The 12,500-nt window shown below is 41.3% G+C and overlaps 2 protein-coding genes and 2 non-coding genes across 4 annotated transcripts in view; 2 read left to right on the top strand and 2 right to left on the bottom strand.

Annotated features, from left to right (window-relative positions):
* The window catches only part of LOC138031343 (proline-rich protein 36-like), a 5,362-nt gene extending 5,011 nt beyond the window's left edge, over positions 1-351 (bottom strand). Inside the window, exon 1 of the mRNA XM_068879049.1 lies at positions 1-351. This exon is cut by the window's left edge and continues 165 nt beyond it. Within this exon, the coding sequence (XP_068735150.1) occupies positions 1-172 (172 nt within the window). The 5' untranslated portion in view covers positions 173-351.
* Positions 352-1,044: 693 nt separating this feature from the next.
* On the top strand, positions 1,045-6,308 carry LOC138032514 (PPE family protein PPE10-like). The gene is made up of 2 exons (XM_068880213.1): positions 1,045-1,243; positions 3,788-6,308. Exons 1-2 carry the CDS (start codon positions 1,075-1,077, stop codon positions 5,470-5,472), a joined length of 1,854 nt encoding a protein of 617 aa, XP_068736314.1. The 5' UTR covers positions 1,045-1,074; the 3' UTR covers positions 5,473-6,308.
* A 4,108-nt stretch (positions 6,309-10,416) lies between these two features.
* Trnas-aga (transfer RNA serine (anticodon AGA)) lies at positions 10,417-10,490 on the bottom strand. The gene has a single exon. It is a non-coding gene; the product is annotated as a tRNA-Ser (tRNA).
* A 136-nt stretch (positions 10,491-10,626) lies between these two features.
* On the top strand, positions 10,627-10,700 carry Trnas-aga (transfer RNA serine (anticodon AGA)). The gene has a single exon. It is a non-coding gene; the product is annotated as a tRNA-Ser (tRNA).
* The last annotated feature ends 1,800 nt before the right edge of the window (positions 10,701-12,500 follow it).

Genomic DNA, 12,500 nt, shown 5'->3' with positions numbered 1-12,500 from the left:
AAGAGGGTTTTGCCCAACTCTGTTCTTTCTTGCTTTGCAGAACTTTCGATGTCGCTGACTGGGTTCCGTCCCCATGAAGACCACCTCCTGCCGACAAAGCTATTATAGACATGCCAAGCGAGATGACCAACATTGTACGCTCTCCTAATGTAAGAATCAACACAGTTTTCATAATTCAAGAATCGAATTTTAAAGCCTCCATTGAACTTCATCTCCTGTAGGATGAGGCAAAGACCGTTTTGACAACATTATAGTCGGGAATTGTCCTCTAAGCCACAATGGACACCATATTAGGTTGCTTGAGAAAATAAAGTTTTCATTTACGGAGCGATTATTGAAACAGGTAGACCTTACAACTCTGCTTTCACAGCAGGTACTATCAGGTGTCAACCGTCATAGTAAGCCACTTAATCGTGAAAGGCAAAATAAGGAGCTTTCACTTGTACTGTTACACACGTTACACGATTGCAAGAAAGGCATTTGATTCGTCATTCATTTTTCGAATAAGTACTTTAATAGTTCAGATCGACCACTGTTTCATTTTGTGGGCACCAGAAACAACATGGGCGTAGGATTGTAATTTGGAATTTTGCGATGGCTACATCTCATTCAGTTTGTTAGTTTTCTTCCAAGCATAAACAATCCGTCGTGTTTTGTTTCATCACTTACAGCTATAACACAATTCTTAGGCAGTTACAGAGAAGACATCCAGCTTTAACAGGACTCGAAACCACGACCTTGATATAGCTCTACACGACTTGGTTGAACATCCATGCTATTAAACAGGAAAAAAAGGATTGCAATTTTTAAACTGTTTTAATCCATCTTTTACTCCATCCATTGTACTCCATCTGTTGTTTTCATCGATTTTCTCGACATACGATCAATGCTATGTCAACCCATTCAGTCAACCACTGCTCTAAAACAAGGCAACAACCAGACCAAAACTGGTGACCATGCATATTAAATGTAACACTTAATTATTGTTTAGGTAGTCATAACAAAATGCGACATTACAAATTTGTTTTATAAAACGTTTCCGGCTGAAAAATGACGATTGATTAGAAATTTACGATGAAAATATCTTTGTTATGGATCCTCTTAAACACTGCAGTTTTGCAGGCGTCGACAAAAGAGCCAACATTAAGATGTCAAAACGGTAAACTTAAGTTCTTGAACAAAGTCCTGCTGATTGGGTCAAGATGTCGGGACAAAAAAGATGCTAGAACAGTGCACCAAGATGGTAAGACAAGATTAACCTTTCATTGCTTTCATCGCGGTCATAAAAACTTTATTTACCGTGAACTACGGTCATACGCCTATTAACTCATCGTTGATAGGGACATCAGAGAGTATGTTTAAGATCTACGACGACGACAGGAACGTCACCTCAAAATACAACTTTACACAATCCTAAATCTTTCGCGGCTACTTCATCTTGTTCACTTCGTACAATGTGGGCGAATTCATGATTGTCCTAAAAGTAAATTTTTACGAGGGGTTTCAGAGTAAAAATACGGAATGGAAGGTTTGCATTTGTACGCTCACGGTTGTCGTTCCAAACTCAAATTTGCTGATTTCACGTTGTTGTTATGCAGAGTACAGCTATAGAAAGCGTGCTGCACGTGCAGCAACGTGCAGCACGATCAATTACTTTTCCTCTTTTAACCAATGACACCAGTTCTTGTTTTGTGGCGTTGTCGTAGCCGTAGCTGTCTTCGTTTCTTAAACTCTCTACAGATATCTACGAGAACAAACTCGACGAAAACGTCACCTCAAAATACAACGCTGCAATATCGTCAATATCGTTCATGTTGTACAAGTATCCGGAAAGGAAATTAGGTACAATCGTTTTCAGTGTAAAAATAAAAAAATAAAAAAATAGAGAGTGAAAGTTTGACATTTGAGTGCTCTCGTTTGCGTCAAAAATATATGCTAAAATCCGTGCTTTGTGTGGAGTTTTCCTTGCCGTAGATGTCGTCGTTTTTAAACTGCCATTAGCGCGAAAGAACATGCTTTATTGTAATCCAAAGAAAATGCAGTTATCTATGCATGGTATATGTACTTCCAAGCGTAATTTTATCAGGCAAGTGAAAATGAAGCAAAATGATCAAGTGTATTTAGATTCAGGCTTAACATAACAAATCATTACCTACATCTGTTCTGGCTGAAGTCCTTATGCAAGAATGTTACCCAAAGAGACGACAAAGTGACTTACGTAAAGCTATATATAGGGTCCACATACTCTCTGTTTTTCGATGATAATGATGATGATGATGATGTTTGTCTATTTCAATATCTTGCAGTGCATAGCACTGAATTATACATTGTAGCTGCATAAATACAAAATACGTATACATAAATGCATTTATCACACGTGAAATTGGTTCCAATAGTCAATGTAGCCCTAGTCGTGAGCATATTTAACCGAGACAAAACCTCGTAACCTCTTGGTCTTACTACTACCTGACCAGAGCAAGTGCCCATGCAAATTTGTCGCAGCACTTGAACGAAGTTCCTGTTCGCGGGCAAGCTCTACGAATTTCTGACAAGCATCTCTTCGAAGCGAGGAGAGTGTCAAAGCCTGACGCTATGAGGACCTCTCGGTAGCTCAGGTCAAGTTGCATGTATGATACCGAGTGCTCTCTCTTGTGGCGCCTCTATTACACCATCCAAATATTCCAAAACTGATCTTATAAGCGGGCAATATATTGCTATGAGATCTTTAACAAGCACTTTTGGTTTCCTAAGTAACCCGAGAGCGTACAGGCGCTTATTGGCTTTCTTGAAAACATAATCAGTGTGTACTTGATGACTGAGCCCATTAATTGTGGTGCGTTAAGTGGGGCAGGCTGGTTCTGCAGTAAATTGATTACCATTTCCCGGGACTTCTTAGGTTTGAGGCGCATCACTCGTTCGGCCGCGAACCGAGAAACGTGGCTCGTTGCACATGGCAAATAGCTTGGCGAGCACCAAGGGATGATCTCAACAACAGTAGCATCATTAACATACTTAACACGATACGGCCAGGAGCTCGCCAACCTATCGAACAGTTTTGCGAACAGCAGTGGAACGAGCCTGGTGGCCTGCAGTATTCCCCCGTTGGGATAAACCGGTGCAGACAATAAACCACCCTACTTGATGCGCTGTGGCCTGAACGTGAGCAAGGCCCCAATCCAGCGCACAAGACATTCAACAACATCGAGTAACCTCAGCTCTGCAATAAGGGTGTTGTGGTCGATTATGTCAAAACCCTAGGAAAAGTCAGCAAAAAGGATGCGTGCAAAACACATTTGTCCTTTACTTGATTAACTAAAGAACCCAACGCAAACCCTTCTATTACCCTTATTACCCTTGCTAAGTGGGATGTCAAGGAAGGGAGGAAGGAAGTCTACATTTCACATCACAAGACAGCCTAAAGATCGTAATCTAAACTACACCAAATATTCTGACAATGCCGTACACAAGCCCCATGGTCCATAGTGGAAGAAAACTTATAGTCGTCTATCCTGTTGGCAGTTTCACATAAGTTGACATATTGCAGTTAAGCTTACCTACTGCGTCAACACTTAACGGGAATTCAGAAGAGTTTTTTCGATCCTCAGTTCGCGTATGACAGTTTTTAACTTTGTGGCTCTTAGCTTTCGCCTCAGCTAAGGATTACGATTTTTTTGTGCTGGAAGTACTTAATAGCCCAAGAAACGACTATGTTTTTTTCGATTTTTACATGGCAAATTGACTCAGCCTTAAACCCATACTGAACACATTATTGACGATTCCTTTGCAGAACTATCCAAGACTCACGCTGAGGTAAAGAAGATTGGAAATCAATCGCAAAGTGCTTCTCGACTTTGGAAAACACCTAAAGCGATTATTGTCAAAGTAAATGGACAAAACGTTTACAATGGCGAAGGTGGAACACCAAACGAGAAAGACAAACCCACTCCTTCACCAGTTCCGCAGCCAGCACCTTCTTCTCCAGCTCCAGCCCCACTTCATCTGGAAACACACAACATAAATCTGCATATTAACCTGACAAAACCTCCGAATCCTCTCACAAAGGCATATCATCAACCAATTGTGATATCACCACCGCCTGGAAGCGTACCTCAGCTTCAGCCGCAGCCAAGGCCAATTATAGCCATTGTGCCCCAGCCAGTGCAACCTCCTCAGGGCCAAGTTCAACCTCAGCCGGCTTCCCAAGTAATACCTGTTGTCGTGGCTCCGCCAACAACACCTACCCCCGAAAAAAATGGCGAATCGAGTCTTAAGAAACTATTATTGGCTGCAGCATTGCTGAAGGGAATGGGTGGGTCGCAGTCGTCTGAAGGGAATTCGCAAGCATTACCATCAGTACTATCGAACCCACTTGCAGCAATAAGCTCAACTCTTCCTCAAGGCGGAAGGGTATATCCCCAGATTGCTACCACACAGTTGGGCTTTCCTGCCCAAGTCGGAGGGCTAAATTGGCCTAATGTAGGTCCTCTTAATCAGAATTTAAGAAATCCAGTTCTTGGAACTCAAAACTTGGGGTATCCGGCTATGGCTAACCAAAACCTAGGTTACCCAAGCGGTGCAACTAACATGGGATATCCTGCAGGTGGACAACAAAATATGGGATATCCAGCCGGTGGGAACCCCAACATGGGTTATCCAGCCGGTGGGAACCCCAACATGGGATATCCAGCCGGTGGGAACCCCAACATGGGATATCCAGCCGGTGGGAATCCCAACATGGGATATCCAGCCGGTGGAAATACAAACATGGGTTATCCAGCCGGTGGGAATACAAACATGGGTTATCCAGCCGGTGGGAATTCCAACATGGGATATCCAGCCGGTGGGAATTCCAACATGGGATATCCAGCCGGTGGAAATACAAACATGGGTTATCCAGCAGGTGGGAATACAAACATGGGTTATCCAGCCGGTGGGAATCCCAACTTGGGATATCCAGCCGGTGGAAATCTCAACATGGGATATCCAGCCGGTGGAAATACCAACGTGGGATATCCAGCTGGCGGGAACCCAAATATGGGTTATCCGGCGGGGAATCCTCCCAGTGGGAAAACGGGCATGGGGCCCCCAGGAGGAAGACAACAAGATGATCCAAGCGGTGTTAATATGTTACCAGCCACTATATCTAATTTCCTAAGCGGTCCTCCTCCAACACCCTCAACCGTCACCAATCAAAACGCCGGGGATTCACCGGCGGGTAACACTACTCCGTTGCAAGGTCAAAATACGGCAAATGAGTTAACACCTGGGGAGGTACGTCCATCAGCTACGTCCCCGGTAGCGGTAGTTCCTGAGACAAGCCCTATGAGTTCCTGCTGGTGTGGATGCGAAGCCGACTGCGCTCAGTCGTGTGACCTCTGCAATAGCAGTCCAACAAACGCTTACAGTTACAACACCAATTACACTGGAATTGATAACAACAGTGGAACCATGCTACCTGACATCACTGATTAGTTAAAATGTTATGACTGGTGGTGACTTAGTTAACCACAGATTATTTACGGCATTTAAAGTGCGAAGTAATGTTTAGAACGTGCGCATCAGTTCACTTTTCAAAAAAAGGGGATCTCGCATAATCAAGCTTAGCATCTAAAACAGTTCATCTTAGTGGAACCCAGTGGCATATTTTACCTGTGACCAAATAAACTAGTTTCTAAACCCAATTTTTGGGTGTACTTTTAAACACTGCAGTTTTTGCAGGCGTCGACAAAAGAACCAACCTCAAGATGTCAAAACGGTAAATTTAAGTTCTTGAACAAAGTCCTGCTGATTGGGTCAAGATGTCGGGGAAAAAATAAAGACGTTAGAACAGTGCTCCAAGATGGTAAGAAAAGATTAACCTTTCGTTGCTTCCATACCGGTCATCAAAACTTTATATACCGGGAACTATGGTTATACGCCCATTAACTCATCGTTGGTAGGGACATCTGAGAGTATGTTTAAGATCTACGACGACGACGTCGACAGAAACTTTATCTGAAAGTTTAACTTTTCACTAGTACTAAGTCTTTCGCGGTTACTTCATCTTGTTCACTTCGTACCATGTGGGCGAATTATCCTAAAAACAAAATTTAAACGAGGGGTTTTAGATATAAAAATACGGAATGAAAGGTTTGCATTTTTACACTCACGTTGTCTTCCAAAACTCAAATTTGCTGATTTCACGTTGTTATTATGCAGAGTACAGCTAAACTCAATTTTTGATCAGATTTAGATTTATGCAATTTTTGGGTGTACTTTTCAAACGAAGAGAAAAACGTTGCAAAGCAATAAAAATGTAGTTTTTTGGATCTGGTTTGATGCTACTCCAGTTTGAAGAACAATGAATAGAACTTATGATGACACTTGTGCAAGTGTCTACATTTAAGGATGAAACAAGGGTCCTTTTATGCTCACTAATTGGCTGCCATGTCTTTTTAATGAGGTGTAAATATGCTTGAGATAAAATATGGCTCACGGTTTAAAGGAGCGTCGTTAAAACCAGTGTGCTAAGCATCTTATTTCATCTCCTTAAAAGTAAAGGAAGTTAATCAGTGATTATAGAAGTACTCCTGTTTCGCGCCAGGACGCAGAATATGAACGGCTCTGATGATTGGTTCAAGAAGGAACGCTGACGTCATTGTTTATGCTTTGTTTCATTAACATCCGAGTTTGCAAACAGAAGGCAACATGTTATTTACAAATTTACTTCAAAAGGTAAAAGAACTTGTTAAACTTACTTAAATCTCCAGTCTCTATCTTTGATGACGAGCCAGTTATTGAACGAAAATGATATATGAAATGAATCGTATGTTGAACCGCGGATACGAAATCAAGTGAAGCTATAATTATGAACGCAATTTTAGCAATTGCGTAGAGAAGCCTGAAAAAATCAGGCTTGATTCATTTCATTTATCATTACATTAGTTAATTCATTTATCACAAATGACCAGCTCCCAACATCAGTGCCTTCATAGCTCAGTTGGTTAGAGCATCGCACCGGCATCGCTAGGTCACGGGTTCAAACCCCGTTGAAGTCCTGAATTTTCCAGACTTATCTATGCAAAATGCTAAAATTGCTTTCACCAGCAACTGCGAGAATTATAGCTTCACTTGAGCCAGTTATTAGCCATCAAAAGCTAATGATCCCATAAATTATTTGCAAATATTTCTAATTTCAAAGCATCATTGCTCAGAGATCATATGGAATATCGCGTTCAAATTTTTAGCTCAATATATGATACATTTCAATATTCAGTATTTTATTCGTGACTGACTGATTAAAGGACGATACACGTTATTCTAAAATGGCCACTATTTTAGTATTCTTTTGTTTGCTTGCAAATAAACCCTTGATGCCTCGTTCAAGGTTATGTATTCTTTTGAATTTTTACTTTTAAGAACGAGGTAGCAAGGGCTAATTTGCAAGCAAACAAAAGAGTACTAAAATGGCGGCCATTTTGGAATAAGGTGCGAAGCCCTGCGCTGGTGAGGGCAAGAATCTCATGGATGTACACACCAACCTTAACTCTAAAAAATAACCATTCTAAATCAATTTCTAGACCTAAATATTGCTATAGCAATAAGGTAAACGAAAGTTTAGACCTAATCACTGAATTGGGGACTTAGACTTTCGGTGCGTTCGATTGACTCTATTCCGGAATAAGAATATGTGGAGAGATGGTTAAAACGGTATATTTGGTGCGTTTCGAAGCAGCAAGGATAATGAAAATACTTTTAAAATAGCATTTTAGAAGACGTTTGACAATTTTAATGTGAATTTCCTTAAAAAGGAAGGATTTCTAACTTATATTCAATGTATTCCTATTCCGGAATACGGTCAATCGAACGCACCCTTAATCTGTAAAATGAGAGTTTAACCTAGCGGACTCGTGGTGGTTATATCCATGAGATCTTTTCCCTGATGAGGAAAGAATGTAAAGAAAGATTCCCCACACCTGTCCAATGAGATTGGAGATTGTAAAGAGAAGCCTGGTTTCTTCTTGTTTCAGTCTAAGCCAGTCTAAGATCAACCGTGCTGAAAATCGAAAGGCAAGCCCGGCGATTACCTGTAAACATTTTGGCGTTGGATCGATCTCATTTCAGAAAACACTGAGGACTTCGAGGATTATTCCAGCAACTTTAAGCAACGGCGACAAATATCGTTTGGCATTAAATTTCGTGTTTTGGTATAAAGTGAAGGTTTTTTTTTATCATGGCAGTTGTCCTGACAACGACGTAAATTGAGCAAATTTGAGCTTATGAGGAGAACGCGAACACCTGGCGATGAATTTTCAATTTTCTCTACAAACATCCACACCTTTCATACCAATTGTTGGCAATTTTATTTCAACTGACAGGAAGTAGTATTTTTTGACAACGTTCTCGTAGCAGTCGTCGTCGTCTTTGTGCTTGGTTAAGCTTTCTATTAACAGCATCATCGTCGTCGTCGATGACGTCATCACCATCATCATCGTCATCATCTTCCTCCTCCTCCTCGACATCATCATCATTATATTAAAACCACCTATTGTAATGGGATTCGGGTTCAAAATCGAATTAGCTAATGGCATCGATCTGACTTTAGTGCTGTGCTCTGACACGTATGGCGGCCGCCAGAGGCGCCTTAGTTATGCTTTCGATCCGCGTTCGTTATGCTGCGCCCTTTGCAATTCTGTACTGACACGAGACATCAAGAATGGTTGATTAGCACAGGGATATATTTTCTATTTTTCTTTTTTCTCTGATCTTATTTCTAGTTCGTAATTTTGCTGTTCATTCGTAAGGTTGTTTTTTTTCACAGAAATGAGGCCCTCTCAGAGGTTTTAGGGAAGAAGGGAACATGGCTAATTTGAATTGGCGAACAGGGGAAGAAAATATCTTTGGGAACAATGGATCGAACATAAACAGTTTGGAAGTAATTTCGGGAACAAGGGACACAAAAAATTATTTAGAAGGAACAAAGATTCCCATTGGAGGGGTGGGAGCTCAGAAATGTTTTGTTCATTTGTTTACAAATACAACTTTCGTGGAGAGGATAAACCTATACCGCCCACTTGAATTAATACTTCTTTGAAAAATATGAGATTAAATGACAATTTAACCTCACCCAAAAGGCTATTGGCTAATGGACTCTAAACCACAAACCCATAAGTAGTCTAAGCTACCTGTAGGAACTACAACATGTTTTCACCGTGATGTGGTCCTGTTACTAAAGGAGAAGCAGGCTATTACTAGAATAATCGAACTTAAAGACCGAAAGCAAAGGAGTTAAAAAGACGGATCGGCCAGCTTAAATCAACAATTAACAACCAGTTTGCCAACTGGTTGTCATCAATGTTTTATGCATGCAGCGCTGTCAAAGAAAGACTTAGGCAAAGACTATTTCTTCTACCAAGTTTGAGAAATGAAGAGAAAACTATTTGTTAATGGGTAAATGTTAACATGAAAGAAAAAAGGACATTCCTGCTTTGGTTCACGCTCTGTGTGGATTTTATAGAGATTCAAGCAGTGAATTTGGGACCTACACCTCAAAATCTGTCTTTCAAAACCAACGGTACGCGCGCGATGTCAAAACCCAACAACTCCATAGTTTCCGACCAGGGAAAAGGTAACGTTTTTGTCATGTTTGATCATGAGCAGAGTGTAGTTATTCCGGCAAATTCATGAAAACCATTTAGGACAATTGTTATACGATATATACTCCATAAATTATCGGTGTTGAGTCTACACTTGACTGTGTACCATGAGTTTTTATAGTGGTAGATATAGAATTGTCATTGAGTTCGGATATTGTGTTACAGAAAGTGTAAGACAAAACCAATTCAGTAAGAACTTAAATTGTTTTCAATAACTTACTTAAGGGCATTTAATATGCATTTTGAAAAGAAAATTGAAGATCTTTTAAAGCGACGGCCCGTTTTAACGCTTTCATTATTTCCTTCAACGCGCGTTCAACACTTAGTTAACTGAAAGCCGAGTGAATATAAAAAGATTACAGTTATTTAGACGAACGCTAGTGTTCTAATTGACGAGATTACAACTCAAAGAAGGCCAGATCATTCAAATGAACAACTGCGATTTCCTGACTCGCAGAAAGGCGAAAACTGGAATACAAAAACCTCTTGAAGCAAAGGAAGAATCCATTAGACTAAACCATCTCTTATTGTTACGTCAAGGAATCCATCCAGGACTAACTTGTGGAAGGCGATAGCTGTGGTTATTTTCCGATTATTCTAATGACAAAAATGCTCCAGAAATTAACGACCTTCATTAGCCTTTTTTTCACGTGTTTTTTGGAGAGTACAGGAAGAAATGTAACAAAATGTGACGCTCGTGAAAGCGTACAAATCTCTTGTCATTTTTCGCATGATTTTGGAATTGGATGTAAGGAGAAATGTAGACTCGGAAAAATATCCGAGTCCCAGATGGGATTTGAACCCACGACCCTCCGTGATCTAGTCGGATGCTCTAACCACTGAGCTACTGGAGACTCTATGGTGAGCAAGGCATTAATGTGACAGCGCGATGCTGTTAGTGAGTATCAAATGTGCTAGTCAATACTTGGCTGTGTAACCGCGCGATGCGGTTCCAGTCGAGACCCACAAATTGACCCTTGCTCACCATAGAGTCTCCAGTAGCTCAGTGGTTAGAGCATCCGACTAGATCACGGAGGGTCGTGGGTTCAAATCCCATCTGGGACTCGGATATTTTTCCGAGTCTACATTTCTCCTTACATCCAATATCTTTGTTGTTGTTTCATCGTTAACACACTCACTTTGGAATTCTCACCTTTATCGACTTCGTTTCTGCTTGATTTACATATAGAGCCTATTCAGGTCACGTGATCGACTGCCATGTTTTTTTGTCCAATACAAGAGAAACTATAGGCTACGCTACGACGTCACATGCGCACGCCTTACAAGGAAGAACAACAAAAAAATGACGAGGGTGTGAATGAAAATAGCTTAATAAGCTCTTGAAATCTAGATTGACTACGTAGGCTTTTATTATTGGTGGAATTGATGATCTTCTGCAAATATATCTAACCCACATAAGATGCATCTTCGTCAGAAGTATGTTCAGTGTTAGGACAAAATTTAAAACTAATTTGAAGTGACGTGGCGTTAGGTGACGTTCTGTCGTAACGTCGTCAAAACGTTTCAATTAGTTTTCTTAAAGTTTTAGAGTCTTATGTCTTTTGTGTGTTTTAATAACATTTTGGCGTTGGACTTTGCCGTCAAGTGTTAATCAAAATCTGTCGTTTTTCAATTATGTCTTTAACAGGATTTTCAAGACGGACGTATGCATGGAAATCCCACAGTGCTTCGCTCTTCGACGTGGGGAATACAAAACGAACTCTCATTCAACGAAAGATCCGTGTCAAAGGCGCACCTAAGGGGGTTATAGTCAATGTCAATGGTCAAAAGGTATATTCAAGTGTTGGAATGTCGCCGGATGCCCAATCAGTGAGGGACTTTTTAGAGTCAGACAAGGCATTAAATCTGAACGTCAAACTAAAAAAGAAACCCTCAAAATTTGAGAAACCTCAAAGAAAACAACAGCCTGGCATAATAACTGCACAAGACCCAGCGCAGACTGTTCGGCCTATCGTAGTGGCAGTGTCAGCTCAAACACAACCTGTCCTTCAACAACCCGCTGCAGTGACACCACAAATATCGCAACCAGTTGTTCTTAAATCTCCACCTCTCCAACCTGTCCTTCAACAACCCGCTGCAGTGACACCACAAATATCGCAACCAGTTGTTCTTAAATCTCCACCTCTCCAACCTGTCCTTCAACAACCCGCTGCAGTGACACCACAAATATCGCAACCAGTTGTTCTTAAATCTCCACCTCTCCAACCTGACAACGCACCTAATAAAGAAGATGAAGACATTGCAAGTGTCCTTAAAACAGTTGCTTTATTAAACAGCCTCGGGAAAAAGGAAGAGCCTCCCCCAAAGATCATTCCAGTCCCTGTACCAGTACCTAGTTATCCACCAGTTCAAGGGTATCCTGCGGGAATGCGAAATCAGGGATATCCACCGTACGGAAATCAGGGATATCCGAGTCAGGGGTACCCAGCTGGAGAGGCTCCAAATCAAGGATACCCTGCCGGGGGCAATCCGAATCAGGGGTACCCTGGTGGTGGAAATCAACAGTCACCGGGGGCACCGTCTAATCAGGTGAATATGGGAACCCCAGGAGTTTCTTTAACGTTGTCCGGCTTAAATGGGGTTCTCCCTCTTCTTCTACCTATGAATTGTCGGTGTGGGTGCGAAAGAAGATGCCCAGATCTTTGCGGTCTTTGCCGAGATGTAGATGAAGACATTTATGACTCGATAGAATGCTGTAAGCCAATTCCATGCCAATGTCTAAATTTTAGCGCAGCTACTGCAGCTACACAGCCAATTCAAACGTCAGGTGCCTCTGTTCAGCCTTCAGCTACAGGCCAGACCTCAACACAACCTGCATCACCATCTTTGTCTCAAATAACTCCT

This window comes from Montipora capricornis, chromosome 14, assembly GCF_036669925.1.
Source record: "Montipora capricornis isolate CH-2021 chromosome 14, ASM3666992v2, whole genome shotgun sequence".
NCBI lineage: Eukaryota > Metazoa > Cnidaria > Anthozoa > Scleractinia > Acroporidae > Montipora > Montipora capricornis.
The sequence above is the reverse complement of the archived record's forward strand: the minus strand, read 5'-3'. Positions and strand labels throughout refer to the sequence as shown.